Raw genomic sequence first — 27,658 nt, 5'->3', positions numbered from 1 at the left:
AAATAAAAGCATGTGTTCCTTTGAATTCGGGATAAAGACGGAACAAACACGGGTTTAATGCAAGAAACAGATACCGGCTAGCACTTTCCCTCATCCCTCGTTCAGTCCGTCTGAATAAATCGTACCTATGAGAACAGCACAGAAAGCAGTCACTTTGTTTTCCTTAGAGAGAAAAAAACAAAAAAATCCACTCCAAAACATAAAAAAAAAAAAATAAATAACACATTAAAAATCAATACTGCTCTTTATAAATCCGTCTCTCGGAGAAAATGAAAATTGTCTTCTCATTTTTTTTTTTATTTCTTACAAAGTATTTTAAATTACGTTTTGTTCAGCCGCTCGCAGCTGCCTTTCACAAGTCGATAAAAACCAAGCGAATATTCTTTTCATTTTTTTTTTTTTAATAAGATGGATGAAAGTTCTTCGGAGAACGCCCTCTTGCCGACATCTGACGTTTGACCGCATGACTGAACAGCAGGACACGCCCACATAGTGTGTTCACATCTTCCTGTGTGTGCACAGAGCCTGTCTTTTACATATGCATCATATAATTACTGTATACACACACACACACACACACACACACACACACACACACACACACACACACACACACACACACACAGTCACATGGTCCTCACACAGGAGATGGCTGTGGTTAAGGGGGTCGACCATAAATAACAGTAAAATGAGCTTTCCACAAGTTCAGTTGTATCTCAAGTGATGTTTCGGTACCATCGTTGAAGTCCACGAGAGTCTTTCGCTCATCATTTTTTTCCAGATCTTTGCTCAGTACAGTAAATGAGGCCGCAAGTCCTATTGCTTAATAATGGTAGGAAATATAAACAGTAGCATGATCTTTATTTTACAATCGGATGTATTGTGTATTAACACAGACGCCAGGGTTACCTGAATACGCATCAAACGTGAAGCGGTGACCAAATACAGTACGAATATTCCTCGTCCGCTTCACGATACAGCAGACCTCTGGTTTAAAGTGTTTTTGCGCCGCTTTCCACAAGTGACGATTTGTTCTCGTATCAAGACGAGTTTAGCTTCGAGTGTGTGTTCGAGCAAAGAGCAGTTTGTTCCCTGTGAGTCGTGCACCAAGCCTCCCTACTGCTCCTTCAGGTAACTTGGAGAGGAGTAGTTAAACATCAGGAAGTCCATCTTGTAAAGCTGATAGAGCTGGCTCTGTTGCTGTGCGCTGATGTTGTTGAAAAACATGGCCGCCATCTGGTCGGTGGTGCGAGTCGACTTGGCGTAGGACGGAAAACGGAGCGAGTCGGGCACGCCGGCCAGCTTCAACACGTAGTCGGCGTCCTCTTCCAGCGTCTCGTACTTGCCCACCAGGTCGTAGTGGATGTCGCAGGGGTGACACAGGGCGTACACCGTCTGCCAGTGCTCGTTCAGCGGCGCCTCACGTTTCGTGGCCGGATCCACGAGGTACTCGGCGAACTCCGTGAACTTGACGTCGCCGCCGTTCTGGAGCGCTTCGGCCGTGGCGTTCTTGCGGTAGCGCCGGACTATGCGGGTGCCGTAGCGCTTGTGGAAGGACGTGTTGTAGCGCAGGGTGAACTTGTTCCGGTATGCAGACACCAGGCGCTCAAAGGGCTCACGCACAAACAAGAACTTGATGTAATTCTTCAGGCGGTAGTTGATGTCGGCGATGCTGTACTGGTTGAGCGTCTTGAGGTTGGAGGGCACGTGGGCCTCACTGGGCAGGATCTGCATGGGATCGCTGTACTTGCCGTGCCCGCTCAGGACCATCATCACCCGCTTCCAGTTGGTGCAAGCCACCTTGGGGACGTAGCAGTAGATCAGCTCATGTTCTTCATCCACTACCAAGTGTTTCAGGTCGCCGGGTGTCAGGACGTGCCGCTTGCGGCTCGAGGCACTGTGGGCACGACACGTCTGGGCCACCTGGTCCCGCCGAGCCTGATGGAGAAGAGCTGCTCTGGAGAATTCCGCCTGAGTCAGAAAGAAAGAAAGAGCAGATCAGATTAGTTTTAAGTCGAATATTTAACAATTATAGCATTTTAGATCTAAAAATTAGAGAAATAACACGATCTTTAAACGCGGGAGAGATTTTGTTCAAATGGTCTTTTGTTAAGTGTAAGGGCAGTTGCCATGGTAACCCGATTAGATAGCTTGTTAGTGCGATACAATGTATATACAACTACAAATCGGGTCTTCCTCCTTCAGTGCAACTTATAGACCCCAGAGTCAGGGGGTCCAAATCTTTTACTTCTGTCTAAGATCTTGTGTTCGATATGGACATGTCCACACTAATAAATTTTTTCATTTGAAAACTAATATTTTTCTCTCCACTTTGGCCTTTTCATCCACACGGAGACCACACGTTTCAGTCAACGAAAACATTGATTTTTGGAAACGCTCTCCAAAGTGGATCAATTTATACTCTGGTCAGTCTGAGGAAATCATTCAGGGACTCATACAACCACGATACACCACAGGAGATCATTTCTGCTTGTAGCCAGCAAACTATAGAACTCCTCCCTCTGAGTGTTAAACAGCTGCGCCACAATATAGATAATATAGATATAGTTCTAGATTTTTATGCCACACTTTTTAATGGTAATATCTTGGCCAATTACGTGCAATAATGTCAGTGCGATAATACTAATAATCATAATAATTTTTACGTTTCCGAATGAGTCTAGACGTAGCCTAATTCTTGAAGGCCATTCTATACTTCTTGTAAGCGTTCAGGTATTTTTCTCCCATGAGCTCAAATGGCTTTAGCCGAAGTATAACATTTCTATCAAGTGTCCGCCAGTTGAACTCTAAACCAATTCTTCCAAAGGTCAACAAGGGTCAGATGGCAACGATCTGTCTCGACAAGACGGCTGAGAATTTTACCGTTAGCCAACAAAGCGAGCCTCAGTTCGAGCTCCTTAGAATCAGCAGCCAGTACGACACACTTCATTAAGTGCAGACAATAAATTTTTCAATGGGTTTGCCAGCGATCCAATCAAGAACGTTGATTATTTTCAATCCCTTCTTCTCTATGGTCTCGCTCACACTCTCTCTTCGTCTCTCACGCACACACTTTCTTCGCAGTATGAGATCTTTGTTACGGTGGAATTTCCCCAGAGCTCACAGCCCTTCCTTAGAGTTTTAGTAGTCCTGTTTATCAGATCATGAAATACAGAGCCTGTGTGCAGAAAGCAGTGGATAAAATGACAGGAGAACAAAGAGAGAGCGATGTAATCGTGGCAGCGTGGACTGCACAGATCAAAACACCTCGAAGGCTTGATGCCTGAAGTCTGGTCATTCCTTTTTTATTTTTTTTTTATTAGAAAAAATCTCCAACATACGTCTTTTTTCCACCCACATGCATTTTTTTCACAATCTCACTTTAAATCTGAAGGTTTGTGAACCTCACATGCGGCATCTTCATTCAAATCTCATCAGTATGAAGTCGACTGCGTATGAAGCTGTATGAAGACGGCCATTTATCTCTAATCTTTTAGACCCATTTTTTTTCTTTTTTCCACAATTAAACATTTTTCACAGCAAAGTAATGGAGAGTGTGTTAGAGAAGTGAAGAAAAGAGTGCAGGCAGTGTGGAGTGGGTGGAGAAGAGTGATAGCAGGAGTGATTTGTGATAGAAGAGTATCTGTGAGAGTGAAAGGGAAAGTTTATAGGACTGTGTTGAGACCTGAGATGTTGTATGGATTAGAGACAGTGGCATTGAGTAAAAGACAGGAGGTGGAGCTGGAGGTAGCAGAGCTGAAGATGTTGAGATGTTCGTTGGGAGTGACGACGATGGACAGATTTAGAAACGAGTTTATTAGAGGGACAGTGCATGTAGGACGTTTTGGAGACAAGGAGAGGGAGGTGAGATTGAGATGGTTTGGACATGTGCAGAGGAGGGACATGGGGTATATCAGTAGGAGAATGCTGAGGATGGAGCCACCAGGAAGGAGGAAAAGAGGAAGACCAAGGAGGAGGTTTATGGATGTGGTGATGGAAGACATGCAGGTAGTTGGTGTGAAAGAGGCAGATGTAGAGGACAGGTGGGGTATGGAGACAGATGATCCGCTGTGGCGCCCCCTAATGGGAGCAGCCAAAAGATGAAGAAGAAGAAGAAACCATTTTCACAGCCACTAAACAACACTTTTTTCAGAAATTCCAATATATACATGAATATCTTTGCCTCGGCGGGTATTGAGTTGCTGCCTCACAGCTCCAGGGTTTCTGGATCAATCTTGATCTCAGGTTGCTCAGGTTGGGGAGGTTCACATGATCACTCATCATCTTAGAGTTCTCCGACTTTCTCTGGTTTCCTCCCAACTCCAAAAAAACAAGCATGTACTGTAAGTCTGGTATGAAAAACTGTAGGTATGAAATGTTTAATAAGTAAAAATGTGCAGAAGCTGATGAGAAAGTACTGTGAGAAATATTATTGCAATTTTATACATTTATTTTGATATATGGTCTAATTTTAATGATATATTTTAAATATTATGCAAATTGATATAGAAACTTAGATTTATTTATATACATTGCTATTTGCACTTCTGCCCTGTACTTGTACTCTGCACAATGACAAAGTTTAATCAAATGTAGTCTAATGTTATATATAATAATCGAATCTAATCTCAAATCCAATACCATCCGCTAGAGGAAAATGTAATAATCAGTTCTGCGATCGTTGAAGATTTCGTATCGTTTTCATCTGTCTTTTATTTGTCCAAGTTTGTGGACACTTAACCATAAGATTGCTATGTGCTCCTGAACGTCCCACTCCACCGCTGTTTTAATAACCCTGATTCTTTGTGCTTGTGAAGATTGATGCTCATTCAGGTACTAATGTAGGGTGTGTGTTCCAATTCATCCCAAAGGTGTTCAATACGGTTGAGGTCAGAGCTTTATAGCAGAAGATCTTCCACCAAATCCAACCCGTGTAAAGCAGATCTTCAGAGTGCTGGAACAGGTTTGGGCTCAAGTGTAGAGAAAATTGCATCTACAAACATCTTGTGTGCCTTCAACTTGGTGCTTACAGTGTGGGAAGAATTGCAGAAGTTGGGTGTTGGATCATTTTTCCATAAAGTGAATGTACACTATGGTGTTTCTCCAGTAGTATGGAAAACACCTGATCCGCTAGTGTGTAAAGACAATAAAAAAAAGCTGAGCAATTTAAATAAATCACAATCAGCACATTGGTTTTACAGTTTCAGGCGATTCACAGACACTCGGGTTATTTAAAAAAAATGACTATAGGGTGCATGAAGGCCAAATCTGTGTGTGATTTATTTAATGAGCCTGATGGAGAACTGAGACATTTTGACTATCCTGCTAAATCACCAACCTCACATTTGGGATTATTCAGAACAGCAGGTCAAATCGTTTTCTTCTTCTGAATTCTATCCTTTACTTTAATTAAAAAAAAAAAAACAACAAAAACATTTTTTCCCAATGCAATAAATACCATGTGCTGGTGTTTGTCTTGGTTTGTGACCTAGTCCAAGCTCTCCACCTCTGTCCTGTCATTGGTTTGCTGCTTGATTGTGTTCACCTGTTCTGTGTTTAGTTCTGCTGGGTTTGTTTATAAGTACCTTGCTGTGCCAGTGTATCATCACAAACTCTTATTATGGATTTGTTTCCTTGATTCTGACCCAGTTTTTAGGTGCATATTTTTCACCCTTGCAAACGTTTGTAGTTTCTGATTATAGATTATCCCTGTTTAACTTCGCCTGCCTGTGTTTAAGAACCTGCCTCTATTCACTGCATGTTACACGAACAGGGATTCTTTCCAATGATCAACTAAACGAGCAGGAAGGATTTTATTAGTTCCCTCGATAAGAAGACCACATTAGAGCATAGATGGTCCCGAGGTCTTATACTGTCTTACCTTATAATGCCATTCCTAATGATAGCAGTGATTATACGACTCTGGTTATTTGAACAAGCAAATGTCAGGTAAAGTTCAAAGCAGTAAAAGAAAAAGTGGATTTCGTAATACACAATTTACATGACCAACTGTAGGTCCGTGGATACATAATCTAATTGTTTTAATTGGTGAAATATCGATGGAACATAACGTGCGTGAGAGCCACTGAAATAGCTTTAGAGAGCTTTGGTATTATGATAGAAAGTCTTTGTTTATAGAGATATATTGATTTTTTTTAGCCTCTCCAAACTTTTACCATTCAAAGAAGACACAAACTGCATCATGACACTGTCCCTGTGCACAAAGCCGGCACCATGAAGATCTGGTTTACATGCATTGGAGTGGAAGATCCACCACTATAGAGCTTTAACTCTTTGAATGAAAAAAGAATGTGAACACTGTTGGCACCCCAGACCACCTCACCTCACCTACATCAGTACCTGAATTTACCCTTTTATCTGAATGAGCACAAATATCTATCACCAAAATCTATTCCATGAAAAGTTCAGTTCAGTTTAGTTTAGATTATTTATCCTTTTAAGGATATTATTTTTGCAGCATACAGGGGGGAGGTGGTAGCTTAGTGGTTAAGGCGTTGGACTTTGGATCCGAAGGACATAAAGCCAACAACAAGTAGGGACAATATGCAACGGGACGTTTATAAAGCACATTCACATCTTATAGTCAGGTCTCCTCAAACTTCTGTCCATATAATGCACTGCAGGTGTTTCAATGATGGTGCTAATGGTCTCACTGCCCTTGTTATGCCCTGGTGCTTGTGGAATAGGTGGTGCATCTTGGATAAGACCACGCCCAATACTAGAGACATTATTTATGATGTAATAAAGGTGATTCTTCAGAATGACATTGAACTGATTGGTAGTGATTAATGCAGTTATATTTTTGGCAGTTGGTAGACGCCTGTATCCAGAGCAACATACAATGGAGTAGTTGAGGGTTAAAAGTTTTGCTCAAGGGCCCAGCAATGTCAGTTTGGTGGTCATTTTGAACTCATGAACTTCTGATCCAAAGTCTTAACCAGTGAGCAACCAGCTTCTGTATTAAATCAAACAACAAATAAACTTTCACTGCAAAACCTGAGTCACACTTTCCTTTAATGTGTCCCCCCCTTAGCATAGACATCCACCAGAAGCTGCTAAGTGACACACCTCAGGGTTTTCGACTTAAAAAAATAAGCCACTTTAGGAAAATCCCTTTCCAAATCATCCCAATCGGGATTAAGAACCGTTTCCTCATGTTGCACAGATGGTGGAGGAAAACCTCCACTCTTCACACCCGTTTTTCATCTCTCCATCGTTCACAAAAGCAGTGAGGCGTGAATACATTTCTCACACAACACATGTTTAAACCAACAACTCGCGTGCCGATAAGAGGAATCTGTGCACGGGGAGTTGCCTAGAAATGAGTAGGAATGCATCAACACTTCTATTTCATGTTCTCTGAAACACTGTGACGTAATGACATAAACACAACCATTATAGTTCTACATCTGTAAATAGGCCGCGGGAGCAACCGCTCGTTCAGTACCAGCTTTTCCACTAACAATAACGCACTTTATATATTAAACTCGTTTTACCAAGATCAGGAGAAACAACGTGAAATTAGTCATGACATCTAAATCTCTCCAAATCAGTATGAACATCATCTCCTTTCAGTTCAACCAATTCTGAAATGAACAGGAACCACAACATGCATGGATCCTAAAGCGAGATTTCAGACCTTCAGAGAGAAGATGCCGGACCTGTGAGTATCCCGAACCATCTAGAGACGCGCCAGCTCCAGTTGGATCCCACTTCATGAAGATTTTGGGAATAAACAACCTTGTAATCAATATTAACCTTTTACATCTCCATTATTGAACATTTAAAGGCTCAGGCATGAAGAATCTATAAGGATCTCAGATGTTAAGCTGATTTAGGAGATGCTCACAAGCTCCTGGTTCCACAACTCCAACTGACTGTAGACATTTTAGACAAGGATATTACTCATAATCACAAACTCTGCTGCTCATGATATTTCTCACTCTCGGGTGTTTGTAACGATTTAATGATTTATATTCACACTCTTGGTGTTCCTTGAGGATGAGTTTCTATTTGAGTGTGGTTCCTCTCAAGGTTTCTACCATGTAAGAGGTTTTTTCCTTGCCACAGTCGCCCCAGGCTTCATCCTCGGGGATAAACACACACATCATTCGCTTATATTGAAAATTGTGAAAAGCGCAATAGAAATCAACTTGAAACTTGAAGAAAACTCAAGAACTGAGGTTTAATAAAAAAAGATCTATAGGGTTGAGGTCAGAGCCTTATAGCAGGAGATTGTCCACTCCATATCTTCATCGAGGTGGCTTTATGTAATTTGGGTCATGCTGGAACAGGTGTGTGTCTTCTACTTCAAGTGAATGAAAGATTTCATGCTAAAGCATCCAAAATTTCATGCTAATGCATCCATCCTTCTTATATAACTGTTTGCTAACAGTGCTACGTGCAATGCTAACTTTGGAGAAGAACCTGGAACCTGTTCCTGGGTCTGAAACAGTCAGATATATCAATACATTTGTCCATATAGTGTAAATTACATTTCCTCTGATATCTATGAGGTACAAAATCGACAATTTTGACCCGTAATGTTCTGCTTTGTGTAAATACGTTGCTCTGTTCTCCAGCTAAGTGAGGGATTAGCAGAACCAGACCCAGCTGCCAGCAAAACAGTGACCTGGGGCCTCCAAATCGCTTTTAATCTTTTGTTATTATTAATGAGACCGCAGCCTACACTGGCAACACAGGAAAGTCGTTTGTGTTGTTGAGGCTGCATGTGACGCTAATCGCGTCCTGAGGAAGAAAAGTGCTTAAATGCAGCTTCGCCAGCATTTGAAGTCAGCGAGGTTCCTGGTTTTACTGCCTGCGCTTGAAAAGGTTCCACCGTGCGTTTGCTGAGGGGAAACTATTAAACCGTATAAATAAAACATGTGGCTGATGTCTGATAGGTCCTGGTTTACCGCACACACAAAAGGAGATAAAGTCAGCGCTGGAAGGAAATGTGAGATAGCGAGAGAAACAGTTAGGCAGTGTGTTAGTAAGGGATCAGAAGATGTATCAGAAGATAAGGTTATACGAGGATATTTGACCCCAGTGCTCTTCTGGTACGCGTCCTGAGAGTCTTCTTTTCGAAAGCGTGTGAAACACCTTCTGCAGTTCGCACCGGAGCTCTGCAACGGTGTCAAAACAGCAACCTTTGAGCTGCATCTTCATCTTGTGGAAGAGGGAGAAGTCCGCAGGGTGGGTGCGGAAGTGAGATCATGTGATGAGATCACGATCCGATGATCATCATGCACGAGTTGCTGAACAATTTTGAGGTTTTTAGAGGTTGAGCTTGTCGAAGGTCTTCCAGATCTCTCATCGTCATCCAGCGATGTTTTTTCACTCTTTCACCCCGAACGACACGTTGCATAATCGCGCTATGTCAACCGTACGTCATGTCATGTGGCGGATTCGCCCAGTTTTACACGGAATTTCACGTTTGCTCTTCGTTCTAACTTGCTGTCCGTGAAAAAATCACGGACACGGTAACACACGTGAAAAGAATAGCACCAGTTGGTGTCAAAACATTTTGATGACCACCTCATATGTGACTTAATTCATACATCAATTTCCATTCTAGCACAACGTTTTGGAATCCTTAAATCTGATTGGTCAGAAGGTACAGAATAAATGCATTCATTTTCGAAAACGCTATATATTACATATATATTAACAGCGCATATATATATATATATATAAAATATAATTTATAAGATTCATAGTAGGGTATCTGCGAGAGTGAAAGGGAAAGTTTATAGGACTGTGGTGAGACCTGAGATGTTGTATGGATTAGAGACAGTGGCAGTGAGTAAAAGACAGGAGGTGGAGCTGGAGGTAGCAGAGCTGAAGATGTTGAGATGTTCGTTGGGAGTGAATGACGATGGACAGGATTAGAAATGAGTTTATTAGAGAGCGCATGTAGGACGTTTTGGAGACAAGGTGAGGGAGGTGAGATTGAGATGGTTTGGAGATGTGCAGAGGAGGGACATGGGGTATATCAGAAGGAGAATGCTGAGGATGGAGAGACCAGGAAGGAGGAAAAGAGGCAGATGTAGAAGACAGGGTGGTATGGAGACAGATGATCCGCTGTGGGGCCCCCTAATGGGAAAAGCCGAAAGAAGAAGAAGAAGAAGAAGAACGTTTTCCATCACAAGAAAGTCTTCAGGTCAGAGGACTTTGTTCTCATCGGTTTCTCGATGATGTGACTGGCTGTGTTTAATCTCTGTTTATGATTGATAATAGTGTAACTTTATTTGTGAATGTCGCATAACCAGCAGTACACAGTAAAGAGGTAAATGTAATTCGTTACTGTACTTTACTGAAGTATTTATATTTAAGGAGATTTTTCTTTAACTACACTACATTTCTAAGCAAAATATCTCGAATTACGTTTAGTGAAATCAGTATAACTGCTGAAACACGCAGCGGGTCACCAATCGGGATCGAGCGCACGCTCTGTTTTACACGTGTTCTGATCGACACTCTGTGTATCTACTGATCACCAACATACAGTTCAGCATCAGTTCAACATCAAGCAGAACATTTAGAGAGGAATGAGTGATGAAGAAACTCCGGACTCGAACTCACCACCACACACGTGACCTCATTTACATAAAAGTTTTGCATAGGGTGCGGTAGCATGAAATTTTCCCCCTCATGGGAACTAGGAGACTCAAACTTGTTCCAGCCTGACAATTCCCCTGTGCACAAAACCAGCTACATGAAGATATGCTTTTTACATAGGTTGGAAGATCTTCTGCTTTAGAGCTCCAGCCTTATTGAAATTTATAAATGGGAATGCTTATTGCACCTCAGACCTCCTCACATCACCTGCCCTTGTAGCTAAATCTCTCTCAGAAGAATGGAGGTTACTATAAAAGGGGAAAATTGGGGAATGGGATTTTTAAAAAAATGCACAAAGCAATCTTATGGTCAGGTGTCTACAAACTTTTAGCTATTATAATTATTCTTGGCAACTATTAACTCTGAATAAAATATTCCATATTCCACATCAAAGGTGCTGCATCTCATTTTCTATTTCTGATTGACCGCCATGACGTGACCCCCTGACTGATCTGAACTCTCCTCTCAGACGTCTCCGTCTACAGAACCGGTGCTGAATTATTAAACACATGGTGAATTATTGAAGCGCGATCGGGTCCTGTTTGTATTTCGAACTCACGGGAGGTTCGGTAACGTTTTTTTTTTTGTGAGAAATATGACAGCGACTGTGTTCTGAAGGCCACAGAGTGCTTTAATGTAGAGTCCATTTGGGCTTTTTAGTAGCAAAGGAGCAGGCAGCTCACTCTGTTGCCTTGGCAATGATGATGACTCATGAACTGAACTGTAGATGCACGTGTGTGTGTGTGTGTGTGTGTGTGTGTGTGTGTGTGTGTGTGTGTGTGTGTGTGTGTGTGTGTGTGTGAGAGAGAGATTTGGATTTGTGTGAAAGCGACTGAAAGAGTGGCTGTCCTTTCTTTTCAATTACAAAAAACGGGTCTGTCTCCTTATTCTCTCACACACACACACACACACACACACACACACACACACACACGGTTTGATCAGTCCAAAAGAATTCATTGTGATCACAATCGAATAAACCTGAGCTTCGCTACACGATATGTTTGCAAGGCCTTTCCATGTAATCCGATCCAAAGTTATAAGCAACGCAGGATATCGCGGTTTATTTCCAGCGTAACCATGACAACGACGACGACAAGTGCAGGTCATCGGCTCGTGTGTTCAAGGTTGAAAAAAAAAAACATCAAGCGAACGCGATTCTCGAACGGACAACGAGAACTGTTTGCGACTGCCGCGTATCCGCTCGGCATTACGTATTCACTCTGACGCTCAGGACGAAAAGCTCAGGGAGCTGAAAATGCAGAGAATGCAGATGCTTCTTATTGTGCTTGAACTTATCTTGTAACGTCAGCAATAATAAGAGCTCGTGTCTGTGAACACTCGCAGAAGAAGTATAAGTCTTATCAAAGGCTTTCCCCCTCTCCCTGTCTCCCTCTTTCACCAAGGATCTGCACTGAATGTTAAACACTGCGTCAACTTTACTAAAGTCAAATGATATCCTACACCTTTATCCTAATGCTACTATGATGACAATTCATTCTATTTTTTATTATTTTATAAGGTTTTTTATGGGACTTTTCTTTGGAAAGTTTCATTCTGATGGTCCTCGTTTGGTTTTGTGTCTTTCCACAGAATTCTTTACATGTATGAAGGCCAGTCCTTGTTATTGAATTACTTCAACTGCAGAAGCACAGAGTTGAGGACTCAAATTTTCCGCTTGGTTTACATGTGAGTTTCAAAAAGCCTATAAATTTCCAATTCTAGGGTTATTACTTGCCAGACTCCAAACGTTCTCCAAACTCAGGTCAAATTTCGGATTTCAAAGCTGACTCATATCTCACCTGGATTTCAAATCCAATGACTCACATCTCAACTAGAAACACTTCAGACCTTAGAGCTTTATCCAGCACAACTTACACTTCAAAGCTACTAACTCACAGCTTGCCTTAGATTTCAAAGACTATGACTCAGTCTTATCTCGGATTTCAAAGACTATGACTCAGTCTTGTCTCGATTTTGAAGCTGACTCACATCGACTTCAAAGCTAATGACTCACATCTTGCCTTAGATTCCAAAGCTAATGACTTATAATTACCTTTAAAGCTCTACCCAACTCAACTCACACTTCAAAGCATATGACTCTGAACTTGACTCAGAATCAGATTTCATAGCCTAAGACTCACATCTCATCAGATTTCAAAGCTAATGACTCCCAACACACCATAGACTTCTAAGACTACGACACACATCGGATTTCAAAGTGAATGACTCAAATCTTGCCTTAGAATTCAAAGCCGATGACTCACATCTCATTAAATTTCAAAGCTAATGACTCATATCTCACCTTAGAGATCGAAGCTGACTCACATCTCACATCAACTCTAAAGCCGATGACTCACATCTCGCCTTAGAGTTTAAAGCCAATGACATATAATCCGCTTCAAAGTTTTATCCAACTCAAATCACACTTCAAATCGAATGACTCCCAACTTGACTCTGACTCTGACTCACATCTTAACTCAGATTTTAAAGGTGACTTACATTTCACCTTGTATTTTGAAAGTATGTGACTAACAACTCAACGAGAATCCAAAGCTAATGACTCCTATCTCATCTTTGACTTAACTCAGACTTTAAAAGGCTATCACTCATAATTTGCTTTAGACTTCAAAGCTTTACCAACTTAACTCACTCTTCAAAGCATATGACTCTCAATTAGACTCAGAACTTGACTCCAAAGCTTACTGATATGCGTCTCACACTCTCCGGTTTGTCCGACACATTGCTGTGCATATCGCAGTCTCAGCGTGAACCAGTATCACAGTAGGATATTTTTGTTCACGCCTTTAAGCCCTACAGTGTATCATCTGTCTGCACTTATGTAAAATTCATCTCCCCGGTGAGCTCTTTATGACAATGAATCTGCTTTACCGCCCAATAAAACCTGCACAAACTTTTCCATGATCCAGTTAACTGCCCACTTTGGATTTTTGCTTTTGCACCTCTGGGTTTATGCCTCCAATTTACGAAACCAATCATTTTTTAGCCGATTTCAACTCAGGAAGGGAAAAAAGTAGTGCTCTTTTATCCCGACCTGCGTCCTTGATTGCATCAGCCTGCGATTTCTACAATCTTGCCGTGTCTCATTCATACCTTGGCTTATTTGAATGAGCTAAAAGAATCAGACTGCGTTAAAAGGAAGGCGATCCATCATCGGGATCGCAAATGGCGGTGGGTCGCCTTCACGTCCTGCGATGATTTTCTTATACAAAGTGAAAGCAGAATGCAAACGAGTCTTCAGCTCTCTGTCTCTTTTTTATTCTGTCCAGAGTCCATGTTTGCCAGTGTCCTGCACCTCAGGAAGTTTCCACTGGCTCTGCCTAGGTGCTGTCAGGATGCCCTTTGCACAGCTCACACACACACACACACACACACACACACACACACACACACACACACACACACACACACACACACACACACAAATGCAAAAAACAAATGCACACACTCGAACAAAGAAGTTACAAACACCTGAGATGGTAGGGTATGATGTGTGATACCTGATCCCATCCTATGAGCCTCTGTTTGTGTGTGTGTGTGTGTGTGTGTGTGTGTGTGTGTGTGTGTGTGTGTGTGTGTGTGTCCATCCCACCATCCTTCCTGAGGTAAAAGGCAGTTCTGAATGCACACACCCACACACAGGTTTGCTTTAAATAAACAAACACAAACAAGCACTCACTATGAGAGAAAAAGAGAGAAGGACGAGCAGAGAGAGAGAGAGAGAGAGAGAGAGAGAGAGAAGAGAGAGAGAGAGAGAGAGAGAGAGAGAGAGAGAGAGAGAGAGAGAGAGAGAGAGAGAGAGAGAGAGAGAGAGAGGATCTCTGAAAGGCCAAGCCAGTGATTTTCCACCTTTTGCGCTTGAAAAGTTTCTTACATCAAGCTACTGAGACAAGCTTACAGTTCAGCAGTTTCAAAAGGGTGTGTGTGTGTGTGTGTGTGTGTGTGTGTGTGTGTATAGAAGGACGAGTTGGGATGTGAGGATATGATTATAGCAGGACCTTGATGAGCTGAAAGATAATGAATGGCTAGTCAAACTTTCTTTGGTTTATATGAAACGGCGCACACACACACGCGCACACACACACACACACACACACTGGGCTGCAGTACTGAACATGATTTAATCTGGTTCTGAGGTAAAAAATGGTCGAAGTTGAATTAACAGCGATGGCCGTGTTCAGTAAACAGGCCCCAATGCGTCTTGTCCAAAATGAGCCTTAATTATGAAACCTACAGAGCAGAAAAAAGAAGCTGTAGGTTGTAATGGCTACTTTCATGTGTGTGTGTGTGTGTGCGTGCGTGTTTCTGTGTGTGTGTGTGTGTGTGTGTGTGCGTGCGCGAGCGCGTTGACCTATCGACTATTTGAGCACTATTTTTTTTACCACGTTTCCACTGAACATTAAGACCTTCACTGCATGGAAAAAAGGTTGTGGAGAAATCCACGCCATTGGAAGTCTTATTTTGCTGTTATGATTATCTCCACTCTTCTGGGAAGATGTTCCACTAGATTCTGTGGAGATTTGTGTGAGATTCATTCAGTCACAAGTGTGTTAGTAGAGTCAGGTACTGATGTGGTGTAGAGGAGACCCCCAGTCAGAGTTCACATCCATCAGTAGGGCTGAAACTTGATGGAGCAGGCTTTGTGCACAGGGGTATTTTCTCTGTGAGGAACGACATAAATCAGGTGTTTATTTATTGGGTTTTAAGCAGGGATGGTACAATATCGCATTTATATCTGGAGGTTTGATGTTGGTGTTGTGATGAACAGTATGCTAGCTTAAGCAAACTCTTAATTTACCACAGAAACTGAATTTGTGGACTGCACTACAGAATGAAAGGTCAATCAGGTTACTTCCAATTGATGTCAGCTTGATGCTAGAAATCAACAGCGCTACAAAGCACCCAGCTTTCTAGTTAGCCTCCAGTTTTAATATCTAGAAAAATATAGAATAAAAAATAAAAGCCATAAATTTGCTCATGAAATAAAAACACTTCAGTGCACTAACATGCACTTCATAAGGATTTCTGAAGGGACTAAGAAAAAAACAAGACTTGAGGAACCGATGATGGAATTATCTGGAACACTTTCCTATCCGTGAATTTTTCCATTGCTAATTGCAGTGGAATGCCATGATTGATCAGTTTAGTAGACCTATTTTGGCTTGAGAAAGAAGAAACAAACAACGAGACATTTACTCAGTTCATTTTCGTGCTTATTAATTATTCAGCAGCAATAATCATGGATTTATTATTAATGAGAACCGATTTCAGGGAAAGTCAGAATTGCGAGCACACGCTGAACTGAATCGTCTTCTCGATGCTGACCAATAAAAAGACTTTTCCTGTTTGTTTTAAATTGGTTCTGGATCATCTTGACCTGGCACATACTGTAGATATACACGATATGGACTAAAGTACTGGGACACTTGACTTTCACAGTCACAAATTCAGTTTCTGTTTTAGCTAGCATACTTACAATACAAACATCAATCCTCCAGATACAAACACAATATTGGATTATCACAATTTACAACCCAACATACGTACACTATAAGAACAGAAGTACTGGGACACTTGACTTGACAGCCATCTATGGTTCTTCTCTAAAACGTTAGCAAATATTTGGAGGCACACGACTGTACATCGGAGAAGGGAACATGAAATTTTCCCTCGAACTAGCAGACCCAAACCTGCTCCAGCATGTCAATGCTCCTGTGCACAAAGCTATGAAGATCTGGTTCACATAAATTGGAGTAGAAGATCTTGAGTGGCCTGAATGTAAATATTGACTGCACTTTAGGCCTCCTCACCTCAGTTACATCAGTAAATGACTTTACTAACAACCTTGTGGATGAGGGAATCTCTCACAAAATCTAGTGGCACATCTTCCCCAATAGAGGAGCTTGTTATAAGAGCAAATGGGGATTAAACGTGGGATGGTCAGGTGTCTACTAACTTTTTGGACATCCCCATTGTTGCTTGTATATAACAAATTTATATTTTTTGTAACTTTTTCTTGAGTTGAAATCACATCAAGATATGAAGAACATTATGTGCTCTGGCTCGCGGTCTTGAACTCACAACCTTCTGATCAGAGGTCCAACCTCATTAATGCATCTTTAGCCATTTAAGGATTAACTGCAGCTATGAAACAATATAAGAGCAAGAATGTGGGTAAGAGAGAGTTTGTGTGTGTTTTTTTTCTTACTCTGTGTGTGTGTGTGTGTGTGTGTTTTAACACATGTAAAAGTGCAGCCGTAATGGTTTTTACCAGCTGTGACTTTTCCCAGGAGGAATTAACATCGTCGTATAAAACCGCATGCTGCATGAAAACCACGGAAAATGCTGTTACGTGTAAACCCCGGGTGCGTGTGGACTTCCCACAAGCTCGCACAATCTCGAAAAAGGTCAGGCTGAATCAGCGTACGCGTCTGTATACACACAAACACACGCACAAACACACGCACACACACACACACACACACACACACACACAACACAACCTGTAATTAGCATTAATTACAGCATCAGATTGAGCGAGAATCCTCGTTTTCAGTCACAATCCTCTTAGTTCATGAATAAAAACGGCCTGAAAGTGGACGGATGTGTTTCACATTCCATAAGCAGAAAACATCTCAGCAATGTTCAACAAAGGTGGCCGAAGTTCATCGCCGATTTCATAAACGTTCAATGTGATCGTCAACGTGATAAAAACGTGTAATTCTTGCGTCATTTTCCAACAACTACAGTGAGGAAAATAAGTATTTGAACACCCTGCTATTTTGCAAGTTCTCCCACTTAGAAATCATGCAGGAGTCTGAAATTGTCATCGTAGGTGCATGTCCACTGTGAGAGACATAATCTAAAAAAAAAAATCCAGAAATCACAATATATGATTTTTTAACTATTTATTTGTATGATACAGCTGCAAATAAGTATTTGAACACCTGTCTATCAGCTAGAATTCTGACCCTCAAAGACCTGTTAGTCTGCCTTTAAAATGTCACCCCCACTACATTTATTATCCTAAATTAGATGCACCTGTTTGAGGTCGTTAGCTGCATAAAGACACCTGTCCACCCTGTACAATCAGTAAGACTCCAACTACTAACATGGCCAAGACCAAAGAGCTGTCCAAAGACACTAGAGACAAAATTGTACACCTCCACAAGGCTGGAAAGGGCTACGGGGAAATTGCCAAGCAGCTTGGTGAAAAAAGGTCCACTGTTGGAGCAATCATTAGAAAATGGAAGAAGCTAAACATGACTGTCAATCTCCCTCGGACTGGGGCTCCATGCAAGATCTCACCTCGTGGGGTCTCAATGATCCTAAAGAAGGTGAGAAATCAGCCCAGAACTACTCGGGAGGAGCTGGTCAATGACCTGAAAAGAGCTGGGACCACCGTTTCCAAGGTTACTGTTGGTAATACACTAAGACGTCATGGTTTGAAATCATGCATGGCAGGGAAGGTTTCCCTGCTTAAACCAGCACATGTCCAGGCACGTCTTAAGTTTGCCAATGACCATTTGGATGATCCAGAGGAGTCATGGGAGAAAGTCATGTGGTCAGATGAGACCAAAATAGAACTTTTGGGTCATAATTCCACTAAACGAGTTTGGAGGAAGAAGAATGATGAGTACCATCCCAAGAACACCATCCCTACTGTGAAGCATGGGGGTGGTAGCATCATGCTTTGGGGGTGTTTTTCTGCACATGGGACGGGGCGACTGCACTGTATTAAGGAGAGGATAACTGGGGCCATGTATTGCGAGATTTTGGGGAACAACCTCCTTCCCTCAGTTAGAGCATTGAAAATAGGTCGAGGCTGGGTCTTCCAACATGACAATGACCCGAAGCACACAGCCAGGATAACCAAGGAGTGGCTCTGTAAGAAGCATATCAAGGTTCTGGCATGGCCTAGCCAGTCTCCAGACCTAAACCCAATAGAGAATCTTTGGAGGGAGCTCAAACTCTAGGCAGTTAATCGATAGGCCAGAAACCTGACTGATCTAGAGAAGATCTGTGTGGAGGAGTGGGCCAAAATCCCTCCTGCAGTGTGTCCTGTCCTACAGAAAAACGTTTGACCTCTGTAATTGCAAACAAAGGCTACTGTCCCAAATATTAACATTGACTTTCTCAGGTGTTCAAATACTTATTTGCAGCTGTATCATACAAATAAATAGTTAAAAAATCATACATTGTGATTTCTGGATTTATTTTTTTAGATTATGTCTCTCACAGTGGACATGCACATACGATGACGATTTCAGACCCCTCCATGATTTCTTAGTGGGAGAACTTGCAAAATAGCAGGGTGTTCAAATACTTATTTTCCTCACTGTATATGATCAAAAACTAAATAAATAAATGCTGAAAAGCTACAAAATGCAACATCTTCTATCTGTAGTGTGCATTTTGGTTTGTCAGAGGAATATACCATAGTGCTGACACATTATTTTGACACAAAGCCAACTCCATAAAGATCTGCTTTACATGAGTCGAGGACTGTGTAATGGGATGTTCCAAAAAATACACATATCAATCTTATGGTCGTGTCCAAACTTTTATCCATGTAGTAAACATTAGTCTGGTTGATTATATTGGAACGTACAAATCTGGATGTCTGTTTTCTTATTCAAAGTAATAAATGGAATACACACCATTCAGTGATCTGCACTGTTACACAATACATTATATGTACTATTACATACATGTGTCATGTATGTTCAGTATGTGTTACACTGTTCAGTAACAGCTCGAAGAAAGTGTGCAGTTACAAAGTCACAAACGAAAAGCTGCACAATGAGTTCGTTGTAGTGAAGTAGTGTAGTACCTGCTTCTACAGAACACCCAGTCATTTCACTGGAGTCGAACCCCGAGCTCCGTCTCTGTGGCATTTCCCTTTAATAGCTTCAGCAAGTCATCTAAGGACTGAATTAAACTTCAAATGCCTCACAATCACTTCATGGTCCACTGAACCATAAAATGGACACACACTTTCTCTCTCGGTTTGCGCTTGCAGAGACATTCTGTAGAATCTCAACATCGTTCTTTACAAGTAGAGCACTTTTTCTTTTTTCATCTGTAGAGAGAAGTACGATATAAACTCTTATAAACGCTGTTATAATGAGCTCCACTCTTCTGGGAAGAAGTTCTTCTAGATTTTGTGATGAGGTGCTGATGTCTGTAAGGTAAAGAGGCCTGGGGTGAAGTCAGTTCACATTCATCCCAAATGGCTCAGGTCAGAGTTCTACAGCAGGCCACTCGAGATCTTCCAGTCCAACATGAAAAGCAAATCTTCTTGGAGTGGATTTTGAGTGGCCTGGTATAGAGCTCTGATCTCAACCCTGTTGAACATGATAATATTGTGATTTGAAGGACATTGTTAAAAAAATGTACCCAGTATTAATTTATGCGATATTTTGACTCTTTACGAATGTTATAATTGGGACGTTTTTGATATTCGTACTTCTTTAACAATCGTAAATCGTAAATCTTCAGTCGGACGATTATCGATTTTTTTACTCGTATAGAAAAGAAGTGCAGCTAATAAAAAGTCCTGAACTGTAGGAGTGAAGAAGTGGGAGTGTGTGTGGGAGTGTGTGGTAAAAAAGCAGAATATTTAGGACACATTCCTCAAATGAAATGTTTCTGAAATCGTGGTTTATGGATGTGGTGAGGGAAGAATTGCAGGTTTGGTGTGAAAGAGGCAGATGTAGACGACAGGGGGGTATGGAGACGGATGATCCGCTGTGAAGACCCCTAATGAAAGAATCCGAAAGAAGAAGAAGAAGAAGAAATGTTTCTGAAATCCTGGACTGCTTTATACCATAACTGTATTGAAACAGTAGCTGGTCACCTCACAGTAGAAACCGGAGCCCAGGTTCTACAATATCGCCTACTTACTGTCAAGCATACCAGAATATCCAGTGGAAGAGCTTTCCCAACCAACCCTCGTTATTATTCTGCTGCTCTTTCAATCGCTCTATCCTGCTCTGTGGACTTGCTGCAGAAACGTTGCAGGAAAATTTATCCCTGTTCTAGTGTCTTCCTGAGAACAATCAGAATAGCATTCCAGGATAGTACCATGAAGAAAGTGCAGATGAGCCAAAGTTATGCATGATGTACAGCCATAACCGTGTTAATAGCACGCAGGAGGTGATGCTGTTTAGCTTCGTCCACGCAGCCAGCGGTGCTCACGAAGAACCAAACTCCCTTCAAACTTTCAAAATGTTTCAGACTGAAATAAAGCCACATGAGATTATAGCTCCAAGTCTAGCCTGGTCCTCTTACCCAAAGGAGGACAGTTGGCATGGCAACAATGTTTAATTGTCTCCAAAAGACGCAGAGGTGGACAGTGTGTGTGTGTGTGTGTGTGTGTGTGTGTGTGTGTGTGTGTGTGTGTGTGTGTAAGAGAGAGATATAGGGATGAGCTTAATATATGCAAAATGTTCTTTAGAGGGCAGTTCCTTTATGCAGAGTGGTGCAGATATGGATTTTATATATTAAAAAAAGGGAAAAGGATTTGAGTGCTGTATTGCGTTTCCATAGCAACACGGTCAAGCACTGAAGTCTGGGTCGAAAGGTTACTGTGAGCTTTTACACCATTCTGCGTCTGCACAATAAATACTGAGTAACTATAGTGAAATCTGGTGGAATTTTGAATGTTGTGTTCCATTATAACATATACGTATACACTAGTACACGTTTCAGGCAAACTGCAAGTTTGTTTAGTCTCCGTTCAACCCAACTACCTGCATGTCTTCCCTCACCACATCCATAAACCTCCTCCTTGGGCTTCCTTTTTTCCTCCCTCCTGGTGTCTCCATCCTCAGCATTCTCCTACTGATATACCCCATGTCCCTCCTCTGCACATGTCCAAACCATCTCAATCTCACCTCCCTCACCTTGTCTCCAAAACGTCCTACATGCACTGTCCCTCTAATAAAATCATTTCTAATCCTGTCCATCGTCGTCACTCCCAACGAACATCTCAACATCTTCAGCTCTACTACCTCCAGCTCCACCTCCTGTCTTGCCACTGTCTCTAAACCATAAAACATCTCAGGTTTCACCACAGCCCTATAAACTTTCAGTTTCACTCTCACAGATACTAATAATAACAGTATAACGGTATAATAAGTGAGAAATCAGACATTGTTCAGACTGATATTTTTGAAGTCTGCTGCAGAGGTACCTGTGTGGGGTTATAAAGCTCCTGCAGCGCATTTCTCGAGCCTCTCCGACAGCAGCCCTCTGCTGCAAACGGGTTCCGTCTCATTACTGCAAAACAAACAGAGAGACAAAGGCAGACGGTTAGTCAGGAAATCAGACACAGAATAGAGCAAAACCCAGACTGCTAAAGTCTGAGTTAAAGCAGGGAACTCGTGCACAGTAGAGATTATGATCGAAAATCCATCTTATCAGTTAGATTTCCACATGCACCCCAACAAATAACACATCAAACACAACGCAAACAATGTCAGACCAACACAAGTGACACGGAAAGACAGCAAACTCGGAATTAGGTTTTAAGATTTTGGTTATTTCTCCTCAATGTAGATTTTGTTGTCTCGACCAACATACAACTTATGGACAATGGTTTGTAGACACCTGATTATAAGATTGTTGTGTGCTTTCTAAACATCCCATTCCATCCCAACCGCCACTCTTCTGGAAAGATATTCCACTAGATTTTGTGGAGATTTCTGCTCATTCAGACACAATGTTGTTAGTAAAGTCAAGTACTGATGTATGTGAGGAGGCCTGGGGTTCAGTCGGCGTTCATATGTTCAATAGCGTTGAAGTCAAAGCTCTATAGCAGGCCAGTCAAGATCTTTCACTCCAACCCTTATATCTTCATGGGCCTCACTTGGGGAACATCTTTGGCTCTCCTAGTTTACGCGAAAGGAAACTTTCAATGCTACTGCATCCAAATATAACACTATATACACCTGCAGGCTTCCAACTTTGTGGTAACAGTTTAGGAAAAAAACACATATGGCCTAAAAAGTTTATTTTCCCAATATTTTGTTCATACAGGTTATTTCTGAAGGAATTTGAGTAACTGAACTTGTATACACCTCTGAAAAAAACCCTCCAAATCCATTTTGATTTGTTTTACGGGTGGTTTTCACCGGTGGCCTCGTTCATTATTAACTTCACTGTGTAGAATATTGAAAATCCTCTACATCCCAGCATATATTAGAACATACATTCTGGCTTTCTTAAGAATATCTCATGGGTCTCTGAAGGGTCTCATGGATAAGCTGTCCCTCATCTTTTCATTTTATAATGAATTATACCTCTCTGTGTGTCAGGGCCCCACTCTTTGTTTACGCTAAGCCAAAAATATTACATTCTAGGTTCTGCTTTTTACAAAATTGCAGTTGATTTGAAGAACAGAATACGCACTTTTTTCTACATCGCAGCCGTTGAAATTCTTTCTTCGCATTTCTGGGGCCAGACAACAATATCAGCCATGATATAGCAACCCCAGAGCACAGACAGTTAAGGGCCTTGCTTATGGGCCCAATATTGGCGATACTCTGGGTTGAAACTCTCACCTTCCAATCAGTAACCTAGAGCCTTAATGACTAAACTACCTCAGGTGATTACTCATCATAAATAGGTGATTAAAGACGCTCCCCACCTTAGTTACGTAGGCGTTTGTAGCATGAATTTGTTCGTAAGTTGTTTCTGTGTTCGTTATTGACAACGCAAATCTCCTAGTGATGTAAGAGTTATAAATACTATCAAATAAACAATTAAATATACTAAAAACAAATCGAAATAATCTAAATACTGTATACAATAAATATAAAAATGTACTGGCCCGAGTCCAGTGCAAATCATGTAGACTCGTTACGGTCGTCGACTAGCCAGTGGCGGCTCTCCTTCACTTTGAATTTTTACGAACAAATTTCACTTTGAGGACAGGTTCGTTCGTATCTGGGAAAACTGTTAAAGTAAATGTCCGTAAAGTGGGAACGTCTGTACTTATACTTATAGGTTATTCCACAATTAAAACCTAATTATTTAATAAAAAATGGAAAATAAATAGTATAAAATCTGATTAATAAATGAATCATTCATTGAAAAGTAAGAAAATTCAGTAAAGCTTTCTTGTGAAAATGGTTATAAAAATCCTCCCGGTTGCACTAATTTTACAGTAAGATTATTATTTTATTTATGCGTATTCAAACTAATATACACTTTCCAGTCACTTTTTAAAAAACACCTGTAGCCATGATCACTTTTGCCACCATTAACCAGTTAGACCAGATTGTCACAGAAACTGGACAACTAAAGATCTTGGGAATGTGAGTGGAGCCTCATATTCCTGTTTTTCCAGCCAACGTTGTGTTCTTCTGCTGTAGCCCACCCACCCCATAGTTTAAGACGGTTGTGCATTATGAGATGCTTTTCTGCTCACCGTTTGTTTGTAAAGAGTTACTGCCATTTTCATGAACAAGGAATTTCCACTGCCTGAGATTCCATTTTGCCCATTTTAATGCTTCCTGAGAATTGGAGGAATTTACAATTTTGTGAAGCTCATTAACCTTTTGCTGTATATCCCAGCTATTGTTGTGCTTGTTTTATTAGCAAATGTCTGATGTCCATGTTTTGAAAGCCCACCTTACACCGAAAATATGAAGTATTTTTGTTCTAGATTGTCCCCAAAACCATCCACTTTAAAGCAGAATATAGAAATGGACGATTAGTCTACATCCAATTGCAAAATATTAAAACAGATCGGATTTTATTCCTTTGTTTTTCTCTTTATTTTTCCTCAGAAACATGATCATTGAAGAGTATGCTAGTCTTCATTCACCCATAATATTTATTGTAATGGAAACATAGTCATAACCACCAACTAGCATCTTGTGCAGACTTGAATTCAATTGTCAGATTGGAGTTAAATTCTTCATGGTCTAGAAGGTTTTTTTTTTTTTTCCCTCGTTACAATGAATGGTTTCCATTATTCGGGATTTAGTGTTGGAATTCGATGGCAGGAAGAGAATCACGACAAATATCGTCATGATTCTTCCACTTTCTGCATTATAAACAGGGTTTCTGTCCATTTTTGTGATTCGTAAAATTTGTGAAATGCAGTAGATCTTATATACTGATTTAGTGTTAATACTTATTATCATGATACTAATGGAAGTCTGCATTAGCAATTAATGCTACATGTATAAATTTTAGCCATGCAGAAACCTTCCAATAGGAAGGAAATATAGATTTTTTCATATCATTATATATTATTTCTACTATCAGTGTGTTGTAATTCTGTCTGTATAAAGAACCTGAAAAACCTGGCTATGTGCTAGCTAGCTAAACTACCTTAGCTACTAGCTTGCCACGTTCTGTGAGTGGATTTCACAATAATCTTTCATTTTCTCGCAACATTTCCATCTTGAACAGTGGTTGTAGAGGAGTGTGTAGCAAAATAACGCCTTTGTAGCATGTGCACATTTGATGTTCTTAAATTACGAGATTAGCAAAGCAAGCTAATTAGTGTCCTAGCCACATAGCCTACTCTCAACAGAGGACAAACCAATTTCATGCCCAACTTCATTTTCTTCCTTATTGATCTCTACATGTTTAGAAGATCTTGAGTGAACTGCTGTAGAACTTCGGCCTTCTCACCTCACCTACACCAGTATCGAACACCTTTGTAGCTGAACACTCACACAATCTCACACAAATCTCCACAAGCACACTCCAAAATCTAGTGGAAGATCTTTCCAGAAGAGTGGAAGATCTTTCCAGAAGAGTGGAGGTTCTTATAAAGGCGAATGGGGAGTCTTAAAAAAGATCCCCAGCTTACGCTCACAAACGTTCGTCCATGTAGTGTATCTAATTTAGTATAAACCTCCTGTGAATAAGCTTCAATAATGCATGACATTTCAATATTAAAATAAAGTAATAGCCGTAATATTTGAGGAAATATCATGCCATAACCTTCTAGAGGAATATTCCCTCGTCACCACTACAGTTCTTCAGTCTGGTAAGAGCAAAAAGTAAAAGTTTCATGCAGAATTCACGTGAATTCATTCATGAAAACCCACAAGTTCACGTGTGGGAATGGATGTCTGAGTGCATCTGTGTATCAGATTCACCAATAATAAATAATTAAAGCATGTTAATGTTGAATGAGGCGTTTGGTCTTAATAAGTTTGTATTGTCCTGCGTAACAGAGACACAGTCCAGTGAAGAAATAACGATTTCCTCTGAAAGCTGCCTGATACACCATCAACACTTACAGTTCAATTATCTCTTTCTTTCTTTCTTTCTTTCTTTCTTTCTTTCTTTCTTTCTTTCTTTCTTTCTTTCTTTCTTTCTTTCTTTCTCTCGCTCTTTCTTTCTTTCTTTCTTTCTTTCTTTCTTTCTTTCTTTCTTTCTTTCTTTCTTTCTTTCTTTCTTTCTTTCTTTCTTTCTCTCGCTCTTTCTTTCTTTCTCTCGCTCTTTCTTTCTTTCTTTCTTTCTTTCTTTCTTTCTTTCTTTCTTTCTTTCTCTCGCTCTTTCTTTCTCTCGCTCTTTCTTTCTTTCTTTCTTTCTCTCGCTCTTTCTTTCTTTCTTTCTCTCGCTCTTTCTTTCTTTCTTTCTTTCTTTCTTTCTTTCTTTCTTTCTTTCTTTCTTTCTTTCTCTCGCTCTTTCTTTCTTTCTTTCTTTCTTTCTTTCTTTCTTTCTTTCTTTCTTTCTTTCTTTCTTTCTCTCGCTCTTTCTTTCTTTCTTTCTTTCTTTCTTTCTTTCTTTCTTTCTTTCTTTCTTTCTTTCTTTCTTTCTTTCTCTCACTCTCTCTCTCTTTCTTTCTTTCTTTTTTTCTTTCTCCCTTTCTTTCTTTCTTTCTTTCTTTCTTTCTTTCTTTCTTTCTTTCTTTCTTTCTTTCTTTCTTTGCATCTTTTTCTTTCTTAATGCAAGTTATGACAAACTTAAATGCAACAAACACACAAGTATGTGAGAGTGAACGAGTGGATGAAAGTTCTGTGGAGTCCAAATGATAAATTTTTGTCTCCAACAGAAGATCTTGTGTAAGTTGATCTGATCAGACTCCCTCACCCCCACACTCAAACATGGAGGTGGAAGTTTAATAGTATGGGGTTGTTTCGGAAGGTTCCAGAAAGTGAAAGGAATCCTGAACCAACATGGCTCTTATTCCATACTTCACTATACACCATGTTAATCAAGTCTGGACTGCGGCTCACTGGAACAAGGGAAAGTGGTAAGTGTACTTCAAGGCTCTTCTCTTTTCTGGCACCGAGGTGGTTGTTAGACCTTCCCCTAGATGTCCGAACAGCAGAGTCAAGCGATGAGTAAAGACCTTCCTCTTCCTGAAACACTTAAACTAGCAAAAAAAAAATTTATTAAAAAGAGCTGAAGCATACATCGACGCTTACATCCAGATTCTGTAAGCGTTATTCAGAGAGCAGACAGACATCTGGAGTGATATCTATCATAGAACGACCTGCCCAGTCATCACACTGAAATCCTATTGAACTGCTCCGGGATAAACAAGAAAATCTCCAGGTAGTGAAGAACATCTTCAGCGAGTTTTACAAGAGAAACAAAAACAAAAGGACGATTTGTGAATGAAGATCAAATCTGCACGTTATATATTCGTTTGGTCAAAGTTAATGTTACATGCACACGTCTCTCAAATACTATAAAACATCCACAAAACTAGAAATCGATCAAATGTATGTACGTATGTATGTTTGAAAAGAAAACGAAAGAAATTAATTTCAAGATGGTTAATAGAATTTATTTTCTGTACGCACATATCGCTGAGGCTATAATGTTCCCAGGTTTTCATTCCACAATCCGTTTGTTGTGTCTAGTCAGAAGGAATGCAGGACAGGATAAATGAGAGGAAATGATGAAGATGGAAGAAGAAGAAGGAATGAACAACATCTAATGATGATGGAGTGGAAAGAGGGAAAAGGGAAGAGAAATGGGCTTCTACATTCATTACACACAGAACAGTTTACAG

General features: G+C 40.7%; 1 protein-coding gene and 1 long non-coding RNA gene across 3 annotated transcripts in view; both read right to left on the bottom strand.

Annotated features, from left to right (window-relative positions):
* Nucleotides 1–842: 842 nt before the first annotated feature.
* The window catches only part of chst11 (carbohydrate (chondroitin 4) sulfotransferase 11), a 53,665-nt gene continuing 26,849 nt past the window's right edge, over nt 843–27,658 (bottom strand). For both annotated transcript variants that reach the window (XM_083528013.1, XM_083528014.1), the window contains exons 2-3: nt 21,860–21,945; nt 843–1,971 (exon numbers count right to left, since the gene is read on the bottom strand). In XM_083528013.1, the coding sequence (XP_083384139.1) occupies nt 1,117–1,971; nt 21,860–21,945 (941 nt within the window). In that variant the 3' untranslated portion in view covers nt 843–1,116. The remainder of the gene's footprint in view (nt 1,972–21,859; nt 21,946–27,658) is intronic.
* On the bottom strand, nt 26,023–26,566 carry LOC310718941. The gene is made up of 2 exons (XR_014531324.1): nt 26,464–26,566; nt 26,023–26,126 (listed from the first exon to the last, which is right to left on the bottom strand). It is a non-coding gene; the product is annotated as an uncharacterized lncRNA (long non-coding RNA).

Source organism: Silurus aristotelis (genome assembly GCF_946808225.1).
Source record: "Silurus aristotelis genome assembly, chromosome: 24".
NCBI lineage: Eukaryota > Metazoa > Chordata > Actinopteri > Siluriformes > Siluridae > Silurus > Silurus aristotelis.
The sequence above is the reverse complement of the archived record's forward strand: the minus strand, read 5'-3'. Positions and strand labels throughout refer to the sequence as shown.